A 20,891-nucleotide genomic window follows, 5' to 3' on the forward strand; every position below is an offset into this window, starting at 1 on the left:
CAACGTGCAATTATCGACCTGAGAAGCTTCGACGTTCTTACTTACTTTGAAGAAATAAAAGAACACGAAACTGTGAAATCACCTAATTCGATCTCGGTACAATACAACGAAAGCCAATGGGTTTTCCTAAGCAGTTGGCTGGAACACGTGAGCCGTTTTCTCATCCTCGCAAAAGACCTTGTCCTTAATTCGCACCCACGCTCAGACCTAGGAACGGTAAGCTATCCTTAAGCCATTACGGGTTCACGATAGTTCGAAGTCGTGCAACGTTTGCGAGATACCACTTGATACTGAACATCGCGTGTTTCCAACGGTCGGATACGTCCTCATCATCCATAGACGACGACTTCGGACCATCATGAAAGGGACACGAGGATCTTAGATTTGTAGGAGTGTAAAGACTGCGTGAAATGGTTACCAAAGTGTTATGGAACAGGCAGATACTGCGCTTTATTTATCAACATACAAACTAACGGTCGTCCATGGTTAGTGGAAGACGGGTTGAACTCATTGGTAAGTCTTCTTGAGCTCGGCCTCCTCGTTGTAGGGATGAGCCTTGGCCCATTCGAGAGCCCTGGCGATGTAGGGGGGAAGTTCAGGGGCTGGTGGGGCGACTGGCAAGTGAGCACCTTCGACTCTGGAGCCGTTCTCGTCGGCGATGTACAAGGCCCTAATGTTCGTGCCGTCGGGAGCCGTGTACGAATACTCCCCCTGGATAACCTGGACGAGGGTGTTGTCGGGGCCGGCCTTGGCAGAGCCGAGTTCTTGCACGGAGATGCCGTTGCCGGACCAGGCATTTCTGAAAGCACCCCCAATATCGGTCTCCAGAACTTGACTCTCGATGGGCGCGTCCTTGTCGAGTCCAGAAGCTGCGAAGGCGGCTCCGAAGAGCATCGTGACGAAGATCTGGAAGTTTAATAAACGGTTTTAATCGGTTGCCTATAGCCAATCAGGGTTAATTTGGGTCGTTCAGCTGCGCAATTTAGTCAATAAATTTCGAGGGGTGGGATTTGACGCGAAGTTTTCTCGATTCAGCGATCAATTTATCCAACTTAATTTCCCGGTGAAGATATTTTTTGCTATAGATTATTTATACGAAAATTGTTTGACGAGAACAGCGGATTATATCTACAACAATTTCACTGCAACTGATCGTATATTATGTATATGTTATATCACGGTGAGTAAGCACCGCTCGTAATCCATTCACAACGTACAAGAGTGTTCATGATGAAGCTGGGAGAACTGCTCAGGATTAACTGTGCTAAACTCGAATCTAAAATTGCTTATATACCCACCTATCTTGAGAATTTGGAATGCACGTTGTTTAACGTAACCAAAGGTCAGCGAAAATATTCTAGGTTTATCGGGTCTTGCGAAAGCATACTGCTTGCCGAAATTAATTCGATTGCCGTATAAGTATGAAATTCTGACTCTCGCATTGAAGCGAGAGCGATGGAACCTCGTCGTTGAAATCCATTTACATACGTAAGTTACCGCTTATGAAAAACTTATCGCCTTCAAACTGTTCGTATGGATTTACACGTTTGAACGTAAATTAAAAGAAGAACACGGAAATCAAAGGAACTGTTTTGAATACATCAAGTCAGAATTCATAACGGTATAAGTAATGATAGTCAATAATCTTACAGATTTTATTTCGTATTGACTTCAGATGTAGCGTAAATAAGCGCAACGCCTTTCTAATAACGATCTTGAAATTAATTATCAATCGTGAATGCTAGCGTATGAACAACGAGAATATAATATCGGAAAAAACCGTCAAGGAGGTACACAAATTCGAAAAATTCCAGCATCTGACATTTTAAAAAAAAAAGAGATAAATATTTCCTACATTCGATCCTAACATCTGCAAACTTCATCGTGATATTTATTTTGAGTGATGCAATGACATAAATCATTGAGAAAAAAATTTGTATAAATACGCATCACTGCAAAAGGTCATGGCGCGATACAGAAATGCAAAGGATGCCACGGCAAAGATATATGGGATGGCGAACATGAGTCCTGCAGAACTCGTTGACATTATCAAAAATCTACAAATCACAAATTAAAACGTAAAACTGGTAATACATGTTGCCCCGTCTATACGGAGGCGCATAATTCAGTTAATCGTCACCCAGACAACATTGATGATATTATACTGACGGAGCTAAAATAAGCTTCTCGTCCGTCTAGCAAATTTGAAATTATTCAAGATTCGAACAATCTTTACTATTTCACGTTAACGAAAGTATGTAAATACCATTGAGCACATTAAACCGAGTCATAAAAGCTTCGAGTCGATAGATAACAGGTTCGATTTTCCGCCTGGTCCTTGCCATTGGAGTAAAGACCTTGGCGCTTTGTACGCTTGTCGAGGAACCTTCTCAAAGGATCTCGATTAACGGTTCTCATAGTATTTCATCGCTCATTCACTGGCTCTAACGCTTACCCTAGAATTGACCGTGGTCGGGTCAACGTTCGCTCATTTAATTACATGTTCCGCGAAGCGATTAATCGTTTGAAACATGCGGTGCACCAGTTGGCATCGAGCGTAAAGAAGCACTGTGCCCGGTGAATCGTAGGTTAGATAAAAGATCCGCAGGCTAAATAATAACATGAAATCCACAAAGTATAGTTTACAATTTTTAATACATTTTTTTTGTTCTTTATCATACAGACAATTGGCTGTGCTTTTGCATTGACTCTTTTGTTTTTATATTATCACGTGGAGTGTGTGTGTGTGTGTGTTTGTGTGTATATATGCATATGTGTATGCAGTAAAAATAATAAATATGTACAACATTTAAACCAATGTTAGTATATCGTAGGCACTGGGGGTGGCTCTGGGTGGACGGGAACTCGCTGGGTCAGGTCTAGGGTGGATCAGGATCAAACTTGGTTCTCGTCTTCTTTCGAAGGGTGGGCCGCGTTCCACTCGAGGGCCTTCTGGATGGCCTCGGGAATTGGCGGGGCGGTCGGGATGTGCGCACCCTCCGGCTGGAAGCCCTCCTCCCCAGCTTTGTAGGTCAGAGAAATTACGACGCCGTCTTCGCCGGTGTAGCTGTATCCACCCTGGACGGCAGTGCTCTCGTTCTCGGCGCCGGCGTTCACCACGGAGCCTTCCTCCTCGGCCTTGATTCCGTTCGCCGATTCGTAGCTCCACTTGTAGGAACCGTCGGGGTTCGGTCCATCCTGAGTTTGGGCGACGATGGCGATCGGCTCGTCGGCGGGTCGCGCCAAGGCGCAAGCCGTCAGGGCGAGAAGTGTTACCTGGAGGAGAAAGGGGGGATTAGATTACGTCACCGTTTCGCTGTCGCGGAGTTTTATAACGGATAGCGCAAAACGACACCGCGACGGATCATCGCGGCTAGAGGATACATCGATTCCTGGGGTAACAAATCACCGTCGGATGGACGGCCGAGAGTAAATCTTTGTTCGTCAAAGCTTCGAAAGGACAACGTGAGTGTTCCCGGTGATTTATCGATTGTCGACCAATGCCCGTTCGGTCGTATTTTGTTATGGGACGAAATTTCATCTGGCGCGAGGCACCTCGCGGAGGAGCGCGACGACACCCGGATCCTTTAACCGGAAGTCAAATCGTCAAATCGTGACGAGATCGTCTGCACTCGATGACACCACAGATATATTACAACCAACTTCGAGATGTTCGCATTGTCGAATACAGTTCCCGACCGCTCGGAGTCCGAAATGAATAATCCAATTCAGCACTGTTGAACCAAGCGCGAGACGCGGCACCGAAAAGACTGCGAGGATCGTCTAAAAGACAATGAGTCCCGAAGACAGTGTCTCTTCGCTTACCAATGCCGTGTACATGATGCAGCCGTAATCGCCAACAGCAAGTGTTTGTCAAGCAGCCAGGCCGTCGGCATATTTATACCCCCGAAGGCATCACCAACACCAAAGTCGGCATACGGCTTAACACCACCTGCACTTTGACTTACGCATGAATAATCCATACACACGAACACGCGCGCGTCTCGTCCCAAGTACCAACAAGGGCACACCAGGCATCGCTTGCATACGAGTGTCGAAAGTGTGCGAAGATGGAAGCCGATGACAGACGTGTTGGTATCGTTAGGTGCCTCCACACATGGAAGACGACGAACAACACACGACGTTGAAACACCGAGACATGGAAACTGCGACGAGGGGATGCGGAGATACGGAGGTACGAACCTCCAGAGATCGCCGTACGTCGTATGAGTCGTTAAATGTCATCGGGTCTCCAATAAGGAAGGCTTACTCAATTGTCATATATAAATACTTTTCTATCGACATTTATTTGCCACTGCAATTTTTCTCTTTTCAATCATTCCTGTATATTCTTCTTCTGGCCAACCGTCCGCACGCCACAGAGCGCCGATGCATCGGATTCTTCCGCGGCGTCTAGGCGTCGAGCGATTCCTGGGTGATATACATTATTTTCATATCAACGTGTCGTTCCGTTCAACTGAAACGGGTTCAAAGCCGTAGAAATTTCAGCTTCGCTCGAGCTTGGAAACAGAGCGCCTGTTCTCAAAAGGCGCTTGCGAGGAGGAAGAATTCATTCGTGAATCTGGGGGGTTCACGGCGCTATTGTATTCAAAATTAGCATCGTATCCTACGGAGCTACTGACTCTCAAAGCATACTTCAGATATACGTTTGAACCCAGCTTTTGAACACATTCACGCAAGACTTATTGTCAGACAAACAAAATTCCTTCCTCACAGTCGCTTGCTAAACACTATAAATCTATCTCAGAGAAAAATTTTTTTCTTCAAGCCCCGTACTAAAGTTGGGCAACGTCTCGCGTTCTTGTGGTTATCCTTACATCGTCAGAATTTATTTGCACATTTTGTCTCTATCAGGCTGTTTCAACCGGCCGGTGACTCAGGACCTTCAGCTTTTGGAGCGTGAACCTCATTTCAGCCAAGGATCGAGTTGATAGATTGAAAACTCGTCATTTCATGACAGTTTATACTTTTCACCTCCAAATACCGGGTAAATTCTGATGTTCGTCCCTGTTATGTTAAATATTTGGTACACTGCATCAGACCAGGTAAGAATTACTCCCTAAAATTATATATTGAATGAACGAAATTTATTCTCGATGTTTAGCTGCTAATTAGTCGTGAACAATTTGACATTTTTCAATTCAACGACTCATCTTGACCGAAGCTATGTACGTGATGTGCGTAGTCGATTAAAAGCTTGCTTCTTCGTGTTCTTGACTATTTAATTGGCTCTTTTTATTTTGCCGGCATGATCGTTTACCGCAGTACGTATTTATCATAATTTTCTACAAACGCAGTTAGAAGTGGTCAGATTGGCAATCAGTTACAGCAATAACGAGTTACGTGACTGTGCGGACGGCATTTATAAAAATCGAATCAATACTACTATTCAATTAGATTCCAGCACATCGCCATTTTTCTTTTTTTTCTTCTTTCGTTTTGATTCGACGAGATCGTTGTAATCTCACTGCATCGTTAGACCGTCTTGAATATGGGATTATCGATTGTCCGTATTATAGATATATCGCCAAAGGCAGGATGATTTCGATCGGCAGATAAAGTGAGGAAAGATTATCTGAGTAATCAGCAAAGTTTCGCGGCGTGATCCATCGCCTCGGTTACATAAACAGCACCTACTCTGCACGAATGGTTTACGGTCGTGTCTATTTCATTGTCACTTTCATTCGGCGTTGGCGTCGGCGTCGGGACGCAGGGCATACAAAATGCGCAAAGATACACCGCTGCTGCCGCTTCGATAGCACACCGACATTCGCTGATGCAATCGCAGCGTAGGTATGTTAATCGCATCCTCGAATAAGTACGCGGTAAGTATAATGTATAGTACTATAACCATGATCAAATATCGTTGCAAAACCGACGGACGGAACGTCTGCCAAACAATGGTTGAACCTTTCCTGCTATCACTCGTAAACGATCTTACCGTAGAGAGATGTAAGGGAAATTTTTTTTAAGAGAGTTCGAAAATGGAAATCGAATTCCAACGATGTCCTTCACGTGCTCGGTTCCGGTCGTGAATTACCAACCAACGTTGAATGCATTTTTCTTCAAGTGTAATGTAAAGATAATTCTTCATGGTTGCAAATTCCTATGGGCGATGTGGCATCTAACGGTTAGGGTAGACCAACAAACAAGGCCAACGGGTTATAACGCAGGATTTACACTTCCAGTTCTACAGCTTATCGGAATGCCAATTTTTCATCATAGCTGTTTGTTGCAGGCGTAGATCTGAACTTTTTATATGGCGCCAAGTTCTTGCTTCGAAGCCTCCTCTGTCTCGCGATGACTTCTGAAGGACGAAGATCCGGAAGATAGAGTTCGATCGAACGAGCTCTTACACCGCATTGCTTTATAATGCATACGTAGAGCTACGGCACATAGGCATTTTGGTTTGAATTCGTTGTATAACCTTTATTTTTTGACCTTTAGAGACGGACTGATGACTGAAGTTGTTAACAGCTCAATTAAACTAATCGTGATCGTTTCGGAATGTGAACTAAACATTTATAGCCCATTACTCGAATGAAATTGTTATAATCCCTGATTTGCGTCAAACATATTACCGATAATCGACTTACAATTATCGAGCAAGACTCACTATGTGATATGCTCAGGAAGGAAATATATATTGGGTTGAAGGTCTGATGGAAAAAAATACGATAATTGGGTAAATTGAAAAGCATATTCTCTTTATTGAAAAATCGAAGTGGTTAAATTAGGTTTTAACCAACGTACAACTCATGCGTAAGACTTCTTGAGCTCAGCCTCCTCCTTGTAGGGATGAGCCTTGGCCCATTCGAGAGCCCTGGCGATGTAGGGGGGAAGTTCAGGGGCTGGTGGGGCGACTGGCAAGTGAGCACCTTCGACTCTGGAGCCGTTCTCGTCGGCGTAGACCAAGGTCTTAATGACCGAGCCGTCCGGAGCCGTGTACGAATACTCCCCCTGGATAACCTGGACGAGGGTGTTGTCGGGGCCAGGCTTGACAGAGCCGAGTTCTTGCACGGAGATGCCGTTGCCGGACCAGGCATTTCTGAAACCACCGTCAATATCGGTCTCCAGAACTTGACTCTCGATGGGCGCGTCCTTCTCGAGGCCGGCGGCGCAGGCGGCTCCGAAGAGCATGACGACAAACAGCTGTAAACGAGAAAAATCGTATATTAATAATGGTTATTCACGACGTGAAAAATATCGGATCTAGCTGCGTTAGAAATTGCAGTCACGTGCCAAGCCGGGACTTGGCGTAGTTATGACGAAGCCGAATACCGAAAGTGAACTTACAGCGGAATTCATGTTGACAGTTCGGCTGTATAATGCTCTGTATTTCGATACGGATTTCGACAGGACTTTTATAGTCATCCTCTCGTATACTCGGTGATGGAGGGGCAAATGTCAGACATTCTCTTGGAAAAATAAAAAACGAAAACCTGCCCACAAGCTTAACAGTAATGTCAGTTCCAAAAATTCTAATCAGCGACTAGATTTGCTCGTACAAATCTAAGATCTTCGTCTCCACTCGCCGATTGCCTATAAATATGAATATTTGGGATACCTTGACGGTATCACACACAAACAATCTTGCAAGATCTGCCAAGTTAGTATAATTCTAGCTGCATTTGTATTTTCTTAGATAATCGAGGTACAAGTTTTCGAAAAGTTCATCGTTTTTATATAGCTAGTCGACGAGTAATAAACAGAATTTATGCAAAAATTCAGACCCCAGAGTAGTATTCGAAATATTCGAATACCGATACAGCGGTTACTTCGTGTTGGTATTCACACTGTAATGGCCAAACGAGTTGTGATAAACTTCAAACATCAAAGTTTCTTTCGACGTGTACGCCAGACTGCTATTTTAGAATCACGAAGTGTCACACGAGGCCGATATAATAGCATGCCGACTGATTTAACGTTAAATTATGTTCGACGTAATCGCTTCTCAAGGAATTTAATGAACAGAATTTGCTTGAGAATGTCGTTCTGAGTCGTTTTTCAAATTATATTCTTATTTTTAACTAGCCACGCAACTACACTCAACCACAAACATTAAACCGTGATGATATATTTTAGGTTGAAAACTGCTGTCGCTTATAGACATCGATAGTTAATTGCCATTGTCAAATTACTGAGTGAACAATCGTCGAAGTTCTTACACTTTGACGACTTGAGTCTACGGAGGCTTCGAGAGTACGAATCCCAACATCGACCCTATTGGATCATTTTCACATCATGAGTTATGCAAAGATTGAAGACCTTTTTGCGATAGCCTGCGCGAGAAAATTCTGTTGCGCGGTTGACATTTCTTATTTTTTTTTTTTTTGTCCATTGTTTCATTCGGTAGAATGCATGACATTTGCCCCCGCCTGCAAATTCGATTCAAATATCACTGGACAAACCCTGTCGAATTCCGGAGTGTTGCAATTTCAGACCCAAGTGCTCACAGTGCTGCACCATTATCGCGAAACCCTTGGTTAGTATTTCAGCCCATAGCAATCGGATACAGTTATCTTCGTCTTGAGTAGAGTCCCAATTCGCCGGCTTCGAACCAGCGATCACACTCGTTAGATAAATCTTGTTCACTACATGCTGTTTGGAGCCGTCTGCGTTGTAAATCCTGACAAGGACGCACATGTCGGAAATCCAGTCCTACGAGATGTGAGTTTGAAGCGTAACTTCCAAAGAGCTGAACAGGAGGCTTGTTCGTCTTCCATAGGCTTAGCAACTCACAAGCCGTTTATTGAAATAAGCTAAACCGATACACACGTATTTTGCTACAAGAGGCTTGCCTCCTATATCAAAGAATCGACACGCTTTACTTGGCTTTCGCTCGCCCCTTCAACAAGCCAGAAAATGCTAGGTGAAATACCCGACGAACACGAAACTGATATCCAGATCTCAACATGACCAGATGCTCGGGCTTTGTATAACGATTATCCAAGTCTGCATAACGCCTGCAGTTTAAGTCAACAGCATAATTATTCGCTGAGCATTAAGACTTGTTTATCGAAAAATTACAGATACAGATATCCTGGGGTACGACGGTCAGACCTTGTTGCCCAAGCTAAGAGTTACGCGTAATTGTTCGGGTCATTTTGTAGTCCAGTATAAGTAATTGCGACTGCAAGCAAGTTGAAGTGTTGTTTTCATCTGGCAGGGTCCAGACTTACAGACGCCGAGTCTCGCGAAGATCAGATAATCATGTGTTCGATCGCCAATTGTTTCTTCGCTGTAAGATAATACACGCACACGACTGATTCACGGCATAGAATTATTGGTTCTCCGATACTCCGGTGAGTATAATCGTTACCCTGAGTTTCACACACACCGTAAACCTTCTTCCTACCTGCGAGCCAATCGCGACGAAAGATACTTATTCTTTAAAACAATCCCTGAAAATGATCGCGTGAAACAAAAAGATTTTGAGCGAAAGTCAGAATCCTCTTGGATAAAAAAGACCGGTGCGGTATGATGGGCCAAGGACTTTCCGGATCGGGCGATACAATGCGTAACCATTATATCCTTTCCAAACCTTTTGCGCAGAATATCGAACCGCGGTTGAAGAATGCGAGGAAAAAGTTTGCTGAAAAACAATCCTCGTGCAATCCTAAAGCATCACTCAACCTTCGACATTCTCTGCATGCCGCCACCCGAAGGCACCGTCGTCTTGTCCTTGGCCAATTTCACTGGCGTGAAAGAAAGCGAGGGAGGGGATGTTTTAGGGTGATTTGAAGTGACGCAACTTTTGCACATTGCATTGTGCTAATTGCGGGTTAGGTGTGAATTAGAAATAATACGACGAGCTCTCTGACCGCGCAGTTTGCCCCACCTTGGGAGAAGGGTTTTACTGGCAATTTGACCCACGCATCGCGACAGCGTGTTCGTCGGGTCTTGTAAATGAAAGTATGAATTCAAATTCGGCTCGTTTACATCGCGACGCCTCGCGCGAGCAGCTTCTTGGCGCTGCCGGCTAGAATCTTCTACTTTTATATGTCAAGGTCGTCCTTGGCCGTTTTTATTCCCCACTCGCGTAAACTTACCACGGTCTCATCTTCGCGCGAACCTCGTCTCTGCAGGCTACCCTCGGGCCTGAGGCGTAAAAAACGGCCGATCAGCACCGCCGCGACGCCATCCGTCCGTCGGTCCGTCCATCCATCCATCCATCCATCGATGAGCCCACGTACCCATAACTTCGTTACTAAACATGTAGCGGCTGCCCGCTTGCCACAGGTCGGCTTTTTCCCACTTGACATTTACCTGCGGTACCTAACTGATTGTGAGATCACTTCGCGACCTCGTGCTGGCTCGTGAAATAACCACCGTTCTGGTACCCGGGGTTGCAGTACTGGAATGCGAGATAGCCTAATTATTACGTACAAAAAGAAAATCTGAAAGTGCAATATTTCGATACCACAATTTTCCTTTTCCAATATTTTAGGGGGGGTCATTGCTTGTCTAAGTCCAAAATTTCAGCCAGATTCTGCGATAGCTTCGGCCGCCGTCTTGAATTTATGGTTTGAGTCGGAAAATATCGGTCATTCACAAAAAATGATGACAATCAAAGATATAGAGAATTAAATTTCCTGCGGACTTAGTTACGACCATTTTTAGTGAAGAATTGAAAATGGGCGAGTTATTTGACAAAAACAAATACCCCGATGAATTCTGGATTTAGATTACCAATGCCCCCCCCCCCCCCCCTAAAAGATTAGGAAAGGCAAATTGTGGTATCAATTTTAAATGCAGATTCCGACTGGACCAAGACTCGCCTCTCCAATTTCGAACCCTTAGGTCACAACGACGCCTCGACGTCGGGGGAAATGCGTTTCAAACAAGGTATCTCTCCGCCGACAGTCAAGTCGCAGCCCGGCTGATCGAAGATTAACTCGCGTTACTCGTTCTGCCAGTAACACAATACCATTAGCCCACGATGATCTCGCAGATCATCTGCGCGATATTGCGAACCGTACACCTTATACTCGTCGCTAATACATAATAAGGGTACGATCAGTTCGTGTCTTTCTCGATTATCAGTCTCGGTTACCCAATCTGCGTAACTCTAAACCATTTGCACGTTCCGACCTTGCCGACGTCTACGCGTTACTATTACGTATAGAATCAAATTCACAACGCTGTATTGTCTGTACGGCGAATTTTTTGAAATTTCAGGGCCTTCGATCCCACGAAATTCAATCCCCATCGCTAACCGAAACGAAATCCGTGAATACCTGTATCCAAATGTATCTTTTACACTCGCTCCGAATTCTGTACAATATATCAGTACAAAGGTTGGCGTGTCTTAGCCGCCTGCAATCAGGCCCAATTTCGCCAGCGTTAAGCGGTAATTAAGTCCAATCATTAGCCTAATACGAAAACGAAAAATTTTCGTTCCATTTCCGCAATAGGCCCTGTCGGCACTTTCGTGTTGAATAAAGATCAGATCGAGGCGAGAGAGAACATGAAAAGGTGCATGTACGGAGTCTTTTTGGCACTTACACAACGATATCGTACGACTCGGGCGTCTGTCAGAGTCCGAGCCGAAGGATCGGGCGGTAAATAACTCTGCTCACACAGGCGTGAGAAAACTGCGCAACTTTTAATTATCTGGAACGAAAAATGCCCCCCGGTATTAGACGATTCTCAATTCTCGCAGCAGCTTGGCTCGCGTAAATTGCCAGGTAAAATAATATCGCAACGGGAATACCTGGACCCCGAATACGTGGCCTTCTGATTCCGCGATCGCTAATTCGCACTCGAAGATTGGCACAGACTCGAGGAGCATCTGCGATTCTCCCTAAACGAAGCAGCCTGCAATACCGGCGAGAAGATACGGTAGTTTATTCCAGGAGTCAATTAAATCCCCCCCCCCCCGCCCCTCGCCCCATCATCTTCTCCACCATCACCGACGATATTTACACGGCACTTACCTACTCGCCTGGTGAATGTGTAAGACACGTAATTCAACTTTCGTTTTCGAGATATTGACCTACGAGGCAGGCATTTCATTGAAGAGTAATACTTTGTAATCAAAGTTGACGAGAAATTTTGCGCCTACTTAGTCGTTTCGAATAATTGCGTCGTTTTCGTCTCATGATTCTCTGCATTCTGCAGCTACCAAAATTTCTGTTGATATATAGGTGTACCCTCGGCATTCGAAGAGATTTCTTCGTACAGGTAATTGAAATGTCATTGGTGCAGCTTTTACTTTCGGTGTGTGATATATTGATTTGTTGAAATCCTTGCGATCTTTGTCATTCCGCTTTGTCAAATTACAGAATTTTCTAATAACGAAAGAAACACCGATGAGTATGAAATATACAGTGAAAGAGATTATCTTCTATTTCCGCTGACTTGTTTTGGAACGTCTTTCGAATTAGTTCAGAGTAAACGAAAGTAATAAAAGGGTACAGTCGGTTGGGAAAAAAATGGTAAAACATCAAATTTGAAACTTTAAACGGACCTCTGCTCGTTCGGTTTTAAAAAATAAGCAACGATCGAAGAGCCAATCACACAACGATAATTTTGCACTGCCACAAGCACGTGGAATAATTTCAAGGTTAAAAGGTCAACATTTGACTATTCGAGAAAAGAGAGTAAAACAAATTTACAGGATACATACATCCAATAATTTTTAAAATTCAAATTTTGATTACAACATATAATTTATGCCTGAAGCAGGACAAAAATTTTTCATACAGTGAGATGAGACTTACGGTAAAAAAACTGACTAATAATCAGACGAAACTGGTTAGCTTTTAAGCCGGTACTAAATCGTGCATGCATAAAGCATTCAACGGATGGCCGCACGTCGATAATGCGCTTTTGGTATTTCAATGCATAGTCGAAGTTTTTGTTTTATTTTGTCTCCGGACTAACCGGGGGTAATTAATAGGAAACTGAATAGGTATCGCTATTCGAAATAGCTCCGATGAGAAACAGAGTCCCAAGATGTAAGGAAAAAAACGGCCAATAAAATAATACTTGTCTCGCATTCCGGTGGTGACGAAATAACCGCCCGGAGCTGTCCAAGGGTGGGGTGGACGTAACGCGTATCTGAAGTAGGAATAGTTCGACAGATTACGAATACCAGTCGGCGTTACGACAGAGCTTGTCCTCCGAGTACACCGAAAAAAAATAGATGCTCTGTATTCATTACCCTGCACCCAACGGCAAACCAGTTTGGTAGGCCTACGAGGTGCATGCGTGACATTTTATGGCTAGACTCACATGCATGGACACACACCGTGAGTTTCAAATTTGTGGAAGGCTTTGTCCGAGGGGGCGATCGGTTTGCTATATAAGCTCGAGGGGAAGCTGATGCAGTCAGATCAGGTTCATCCTCTGTCCCATCATGAACGCTTTACTGGTAAGCCCTTCGCTTATAACGTGACACTAAACCGTCAGCGCAGTCACCATTTTCCGACGATCGTTCCAGCCGCGTTAATTCTTCGCTCAAACTTCAAATGTGAAACGCGATTTCGTTGAAAAACAATCGTCTCGTCTGTATAATCTGTTTTGTGCTGGTTCAAAATTTCGTGAAATTTCTCATTACTGTCGCAGAAGTACCATTGCCGCGTAACTTTATTCTCTGATCATCGCGGTGACGTTTTATAGACTTCAGCGAATCTCAGGCTGACCGAGTTTGTCGCGGGCGGTGCGAATGTGACTTGAATCGAACAATTTATTTGTGGATATATTAAACGAGTTGTGATTTTTAGGGTTGAAATAAGAAACGCTGTTTCACCAACACAGATTAGTGTCTTTTCGAACCCAGTAACAACGAAAAGCTAAACCCCGTGCAGTACGACTTTTTTCCCACTAATCATAGTTCCGAAACGTGACGTTGCGCGCTAGTTTTTTGATTTTCGTCGTATCGCAATAACGAGTGATTGTCTTATTTTCAGGTATTCACCGTCTTATTCGCCGGCGCCTGCGTGGCCGACGTTTCCCACGTCGTAAACCAAAAGCCCGTTATCGAAATCCTGAAGTATAACCAGGACGCACGTCCTGAAGGAGATTGGAACTTCGATTTCGAGACGCAAAACGGCATCGCCACCAAGGTGGAGAGCGACGCTGACGGGGAAATGCGGGGAGAATATCACTACGTCGACCCTAATGGCAATCCCGTCGATGTGAAATGGAAGGCTGGCCAGCACGGATTCGTTGCTCAAGGATCGTCCATCCCTGCTGTCCCAGACACCGTGGTCCGCGCCCTCAAGTACATCGAGGAACACCCCTACAAAGAGCCCGTCAGCAAGCCTTGATTTCGCCAGCCAAACAGATTTTGGCTGGATGATGTAATAATATACACGTTATATATACATACGTATAAAAATTGATAAATTCGAATAAATTTTACTCTACATTTCAATCCTGTTATATTTTCTTAAACGATTTGAAAAAGCTGCAGAATCCCGGTTAATTCGATTTTCGAATATTCAAACTTACATACGGTACACAATTCGAATCTCGTTTCTCTCAGTCGACGAAGATTTCATCCACGTTTGTGAATTTTTCCAGTTCGATGCAAATTAATACGACAAATAAGCTCCGAGATCTCGGTATCAGGTTCGGACTTTCAACTTTTTCGTAATATATACGGGAGATGATCGACTCTCTCGAAAGAGAGAATCGGCTTCGGAAACGCGTCCGCTAATTTGCTCGTCCAACAGGTGGTTCGATACGACGAAATTCGACGGGTGTTTAGGCTTAGTTACCGACCTCGGGTTCGCCGGAGTTAACTTGGTGAACGTCGAGATATCGACGCCGAAACTCCGTCGACAAGTTGAATTCCTCGGCGATTCGGATCCTCGGATGCTCACTGCGGAATTAACGATCGAATACGTAGCTGCTAGATGTCGATAACGAAATCGGCCATTCGGAATCTCTCCGGCCAATCGGTCGCCCGGCGATGTCTCGTAAATTATTTTACTATGCCGCGGATCAAGTTCTACGACTTATTCGAGTTGATTGTCGTGAGAAATTTAAGCCGAAGGTAATCGGATCGTCTTCCTTCGAGTGCCAGAAGAAAGTCGGGTTCGTTGACTGAGAGACGATCGTGACCGTTATTACACCCGAAGTTACCTTATCGGGTGGCAACTGATGCACGCTTGAATTTATCATATTAATTTTCTACCTGCACCTGGTGCGGCAATTATGTCTTAAAGACTGCATCCTCGAGCAACGACGATAAGCGGTGCATTAAATTTTAATTGCGACACATCGCGCTGACCGATGCTCATTTTATAATGCTGAAAGATGCACTTTCGAAACTTGGTGATTTATCGAAGTGGTATCGCCGGTTCATCCTCCTCGCGATTTATGTCCCTTCGTGTCATTGGCCAAGATATGTTTCTGATAAAAATAAGGCTCTGATTTTTCTCAACGATTTGAACGACGTGCCGTAAAACGACGAGTATGCTTATAATTATCCGCGCGTGATTTCGAGCGTACCCATAAAATGCACCGTGCGGTCTCATGGCGTTACGGGAAAAAATCTCACCGTCGTGGGAAACGTTCAAAAATCGAGTGAAAACATTTGCGTATTATTTCACTTCGTGTACGAGCAATAAATTATTCTCGGCCTCAAGTGAGCCTAGACTGGAACTAAAACATAAACGATCCTCTTGATGGATTCTCTCCAGGATCATTCCTACGAGCATATTATTACAGCTCCATTATTTCATACAAGAAACCGGGACAGTGTTTTGACATATCAAATTACTCCGGTCCTCGTTCTCATCGATTATAATCCAGAGATAGATCGGCCAATTTCAAGACGTCGTGACAAGGAAACTCGCATTCTGGACGAGGGCGCAGGATCAGGAAACTAAACTTTCTCCATCTCTCTCTCTCTCTCTTGCTCGGCTGCAAGCCTCATTCCAAGATCGGAATAGAAGAAGAAAAAGAAGAGAAAAGAACGAAAGAATCCGCTCCGCCCCTTTGGCATAATTAGACGCTCTGGCTACTTTGACTTCCCTCCATGGCCTGATTGTGCTTGAGGATCTTCTCTCGCTGTTGCGCAACCGGAGTCACCGGCCTAATAACCTTTGTGCCTGCACTCCTCGCGGGAGGAAAAGAAAGGACTTACATACTCGGGGATAACTCGTTATTGGACATTATATGTACTTCCGAGTATGGGTTAGCGATTACTTTAGCACGCTATACGCGACGCGAATTCGTGAAATTATTTAAAACCACGGGTGAGCTGGATATGTATGCGCTGCACTTTCGATTCGGTTCTTATTTTTATCTTGGATAAAACGCAGGGGCCATACTATTTATTTCAGGTACAACTCGAATCCGGAAACACTCGCTGATACCGCCAACCGAGTCGACATTGGCGTTGGAAGAAATGTAAATTTTTGTCGAAAAAATATTCGAGAAATCAAACGTTGCGCAAACTGGTTGAATATGCGATTAACCCGTTCAAATGCGACACATTTTCAGAGCTTTGCAGCTTGTGTTTTTTTATTCGACGCTGTATCGTAAGCGACTCTCCCGCGTGATTTTGCACATTCCAGTCGGCGTCCAGGACTGTGTAAAGTGCGAAAAGAAGACATCCGGTAATTTCCTGAAGGATGGTGATGAATATGACGATTTTTTTCCGCCGTCGAAGCTTCGCGGCTTCGCCCGAATCTTGCTTCGAGGAAAATTGAACTCGTATCAGAGCCGAACAGCTTATCGAGGGCACCGAGAACCCTGGGCACACAAGGCTGCGATTACGTACCGCTAGATATATCTGATCCCAACGTCACGTTAGCGTTTGACAAGCCGGCCAGATTATACGTATTATCGACAAGTGATCACCGCGCCGAAGTTCTCGATTGACACATGAACGAAAGTGAAAACGAGCCGGTGATTGCCGAAAGGTCTTTACGGAGATATCCAGCTCGGGAGTTCGAAGTTGCGACAAACGCCGCGTGTACCTATCTTCGTGTGTATTATACGCGTTCAAGATAATCGCTGGATTGCGCGGGTCGGTTAAATTCTTTGACCGATTGACTCCAATCTTTAATTCGTGGCTATTAAAGAGTCTCCCGCGTGAAAGTAAAAGCTTCTATCTACAGTCGTCTGCACGTAGCTGGTATCGGTTTCGTTATGCTAGAGAATAACTCATGATTTTGCAGGAATCCACCTCTCGAGAGACTCTCTTCAGGATTCAAGACATTTCTCATTCATATTTACCGCGTTCAAACAGCAACAGAAGCGATACTCGAGTGAACAATACCTCAATAACTGTAACTTGCAGCTCGTGTTAGATATATAACGTTTATTATTATTTATCAGACTAATCGCAAGTCCTATCTTTAACATTGGGATGGAACCGTGACGAGAAGATAAGGAGACGTGTATCTTTAACACATTGCGGTTGATGGAACAACAATGTGACACAAGAATGCCAAATGCCAAGGATGATTACGATGAGCACATCGTGAGCGGGAATAATTCATGAAATAATTGAAAGGTTCGTATAAATCGCGGCCGACGTCCTTAAAGATATTTTTCAAATAACGAAGGTAACATTTAGGTACCTACCTCGTGTTTCCCTTGCGTAATGCGTGATATTATAACGATCTATGCTAATGAATTGAAATTTGTTCGACAAGATATTCCCCGGCTCGGCTTTGGCTTGGAACAATTTTGTCATAACATACGGGAGACAAGTTACCGCGGATGACGTAACATCTCACGGTGCGCTGATATTTTAAAATCATTTGGAATCGCAGAACTCAGACGAAGGCGTTTTGTTGACGGTGGGTAAACGCACGCCTGTTATCTACCTACGTATACACCGCAGGTACGTGTAAGAGAATTCCATCGTTGAAGCGGAACCGTTTCTTTATTTACAAATTGCTTAAAAAAGTACAGATTTCATTAAACACACAGAGCATGGCAGCCATGTTTGCATACGTAATGATTTGAGCCGATGGCGTCACGCCCGATGCCAAAAGTGCTCGCTGTTCGAGTGCCGATGAAGATGCACCTCGAGCACCGAGCCCTTCCGGCGAAGCGACGTGGCGCCGAACTTATAAAACGTTTGAACACGTCGACGGTGGAACTGGCCGAGAGGTAAGTGCAGCTACGTAATCAACCAGTTCTGATCGAGCGCTCCAGGAGCCAACCCCACACTACAAGTTGTCCTCCTCGGGATGAGCAGCGATCCATTCGAGCGCCTTCAGGATCGCCTCAGGGATCGGCGGTGCCTGGGGAAGGTGCGCACCCTGCGGCTGGAAGCCGTCCTTACCAGCGACGTAGGTCAGGGTGATCAGGTTGCCGTCTTCGCTCGGGTAGCTGTAGCTGCCCTGAACTGACTCGGCCTCTTCCGGTGTACCGGCGTTCTCCAGCTGTCCCTGTTCCTGGACCTTGATGCCGTTCCCAGCCTCGAAACCGTAGCTGTAGGAGCCGTCGGGATTCGGTCCGTCCAGAAACTGGTTGACGATTGGCACAGGGGGCTGCTGATCCAGAGGAGCGGCTACGGCGGCTGCCGCCAGGGCGAAGAAGGTCAGGATCTGCAAGACGAAAAATCGGTATGAGATCGGCGAATGATCGGTGAAATTTAGACCGGGTACCGCGGACGTGGAGCCCTCTATCAAGATAACGATCTCTGTTTGGTTCCGCGATGAATCATTCGCGAGGCTGCCGTTACCGTGATAAGTCGTTATAGCAACTGACCTGCGAGATCGGCCTGACGCTATTCTATTCCATTGGACACTTGGTCCGTCTAGACTTCGTGACTGAAATTCTAGCGATCAAATCGATATTGTACCGATTGGGTTCACGAAACTTCTCGCACCACCGCTCTGCACCGATCTCACGATAGTTGTTATAATATCACCATTTTGATTTGGATCCGGATTTAATGGAGATAAAAGAAAGGGGAGGGTCCAGATGTACCGAAACCGGTGCTCGGTAGAGCCACGTGGCTAAACCCGAGAGACAATCGGCCGCTTCGCGAACGCTTTCCACACTGTGTCCACTCACCAAAGTGTTCATTGCTGGCTTCGTACCTCGTCTCGTTGACATCTTCGTCGGAGGACTCACCTTTATAGGGACGCCGAAACCTCCTGTCGCAAATGGCCCCCCTCCGGTCCCGTCAGGTGGGGGTTGTCAAAGACGAGTATTGACTTCTACTCCAGCTTCTTCTTCTTCTTCTTCTTCTTCTTCTTCTTCCACTTCGGCACGCCATGCAAATACGCGTATACATTGCACGGCCGTATAACGCTGTTGTGTTGCGAAACGGCCAAAGCAAAGAAGCTGTCGCCAGCGTGGCAGGTCCGAATGTATATCTGTCTGGGTGTTTCACAGGTGGCGCGTTCGCTTGGCTCCTCCTCGGATCGACGACGACGTCTCGTCGGAATCCTTCGATGCCACCTTTGACGCAGGTTGTCGACGGTTCCTTGTCCCCTTCGACGGGCGACGTGTGTAATCGCATTGTGCTCTTGACACGTAGACCACAATACCGAGCGTTCCACCGATCTCGGAGCTCCTGCTGGACCTATTATCGGCATAAATGCCGGCCTCTGGTCAGCCGGTTACGCAACGGCACGACGACGATTCGTCATATTTTATGGCGTATTCCTCGACTATTATGAAATCGCGACTCATCTCTCTCCCGGCGTTTGCCACGTCCACGCTCTACGTGCGAACCGGTGTCAAGCTTCGGGTCATAAACAATAATCGGTCAGCTAGGGTATGCCTTACACCGTGATGAGACGATGCGAAACGCACGGTTATTATCGACTCTGCTTCGGGCTGTATCGTTTCACACGCGGCTCGTCATATTTTTTTTTCAATAATTTTTGCTCGACGCATTACGGTGTGCGTTACATATGAACACAACGCGCTTGTCTACGACGACAGACGTACCGCAGACGCGAACAGGGAAGTTAAAATCTTCCGGGGAAAGTTTAGGAATTCTTCTCGTATGTCTTCGTTCACGCACTAGACAATCGATTACTCGAAATTACTCCTCATCACCGCGGCATCGTTATCCTAGTAGAATTTAGTTATAAGTATCCTTGCCGCAAATTTGCAGTAAACCTTCTTTTTTCTTCGACCATAAAAATAATTTCTTTCTTACCAGTTATTCGATTCAGCCATAGAGTAAAGTGAAAAAAAATAAAACAGTAATTATGAGAAGATCTGATAAGTAATGGTAGGATTCGAAATCCATGCTCAATTTTTTTACTCGATTCATGAAAAATTTTATTCAACCTTGATTCTCGTTATTTCGATCAGGCGGTTGATCAAATTATCACCTTGAAATTAATGGGTTTCGCCGAGAATAACTCGAATCGTGTATCCAGGAAATTATCATTCCAAATCGACACCTTTGCCATGGGATTTCGGGAATTACCATTCCTTGCGGTCAGATAATCTAACGAGTTAATAATTGATACATGCGTCTTGTTTCCAGATCTAGGAAGACCGCACGCGAAGGACGTTTCTCAGCAACTATACGGACAGCTACCCGTGAAAACAGAACAATCAGTTCCCTATATTCAAACAAAAATCAACGACCTTCGGTCTTGTTCAAATACAAACGTCACGCACGGATTTTGAAAATCACAGCCAGAGACCGTCGTAACTCAGTCTAAGATATTTTTGCCTCGTTCGTTCAGTCGAAAGTAATCGTAATTAGGCACATGAATTTCCATACGCCTATACCGTGATAGTCGCGTAACAAAAAATATACTCGACATCAATATCTTGGTAATGTTTTATTCACTCGACGATCCCGAAAAATGCATCCAATGAATTACGATGTCGGTACATCGTTGTTACAACGAATTACATGCAGTACACGCTATTCATTCCGATTTTTTGTTAAATCTTGAAAAAATCAATCAGCTCCA

At 45.0% G+C, this 20,891-nt stretch overlaps 5 protein-coding genes across 5 annotated transcripts; 1 reads left to right on the forward strand and 4 right to left on the reverse strand.

Annotated features, from left to right (window-relative positions):
- Positions 1–425: 425 nt before the first annotated feature.
- On the reverse strand, positions 426–9,284 carry LOC124310537 (endocuticle structural glycoprotein SgAbd-1-like). Its single transcript, XM_046774591.1, has 4 exons — positions 9,279–9,284; positions 6,629–6,632; positions 1,218–1,248; positions 426–906 (listed from the first exon to the last, which is right to left on the reverse strand). The coding sequence occupies exons 3-4, from the start codon at positions 1,227–1,229 to the stop codon at positions 508–510; spliced, it is 411 nt and encodes a 136-aa protein (XP_046630547.1). The 5' UTR covers positions 1,230–1,248; positions 6,629–6,632; positions 9,279–9,284; the 3' UTR covers positions 426–507.
- On the reverse strand, positions 2,637–3,954 carry LOC124310538 (endocuticle structural glycoprotein SgAbd-1-like). Its single transcript, XM_046774592.1, has 2 exons — positions 3,826–3,954; positions 2,637–3,276 (listed from the first exon to the last, which is right to left on the reverse strand). Exons 1-2 carry the CDS (start codon positions 3,838–3,840, stop codon positions 2,896–2,898), a joined length of 396 nt encoding a protein of 131 aa, XP_046630548.1. The 5' UTR covers positions 3,841–3,954; the 3' UTR covers positions 2,637–2,895.
- LOC124310532 (pupal cuticle protein Edg-78E-like) lies at positions 6,708–8,678 on the reverse strand. The gene is made up of 3 exons (XM_046774586.1): positions 8,656–8,678; positions 7,318–7,342; positions 6,708–7,173 (listed from the first exon to the last, which is right to left on the reverse strand). The coding sequence occupies exons 2-3, from the start codon at positions 7,327–7,329 to the stop codon at positions 6,778–6,780; spliced, it is 408 nt and encodes a 135-aa protein (XP_046630542.1). The 5' UTR covers positions 7,330–7,342; positions 8,656–8,678; the 3' UTR covers positions 6,708–6,777.
- Positions 9,285–13,337: 4,053 nt separating the features above from the next.
- On the forward strand, positions 13,338–14,404 carry LOC124310539 (larval cuticle protein LCP-17-like). The gene is made up of 2 exons (XM_046774593.1): positions 13,338–13,399; positions 13,938–14,404. Exons 1-2 carry the CDS (start codon positions 13,385–13,387, stop codon positions 14,295–14,297), a joined length of 375 nt encoding a protein of 124 aa, XP_046630549.1. The 5' UTR covers positions 13,338–13,384; the 3' UTR covers positions 14,298–14,404.
- A 3,452-nt stretch (positions 14,405–17,856) lies between these two features.
- On the reverse strand, positions 17,857–19,173 carry LOC124310535 (endocuticle structural glycoprotein SgAbd-2-like). Its single transcript, XM_046774588.1, has 2 exons — positions 19,018–19,173; positions 17,857–18,545 (listed from the first exon to the last, which is right to left on the reverse strand). The coding sequence occupies exons 1-2, from the start codon at positions 19,057–19,059 to the stop codon at positions 18,165–18,167; spliced, it is 423 nt and encodes a 140-aa protein (XP_046630544.1). The 5' UTR covers positions 19,060–19,173; the 3' UTR covers positions 17,857–18,164.
- Between the last annotated feature and the right edge of the window lie 1,718 nt (positions 19,174–20,891).

This window comes from Neodiprion virginianus, chromosome 1 (assembly GCF_021901495.1).
Source record: "Neodiprion virginianus isolate iyNeoVirg1 chromosome 1, iyNeoVirg1.1, whole genome shotgun sequence".
Lineage (NCBI taxonomy): Eukaryota > Metazoa > Arthropoda > Insecta > Hymenoptera > Diprionidae > Neodiprion > Neodiprion virginianus.

Excerpts from the sequence above, each read along its gene's own strand:
- LOC124310535 (XM_046774588.1), bottom strand. The coding sequence starts at position 19,059 with ATGTCAACGAGACGAGGTACGAAGCCAGCAATGAACACTTTG. Across the intron at positions 18,546-19,017 it reads AGCCAGCAATGAACACTTTG|ATCCTGACCTTCTTCGCCCT; the intron begins GTGAGTGGACAC and ends TTCGTCTTGCAG.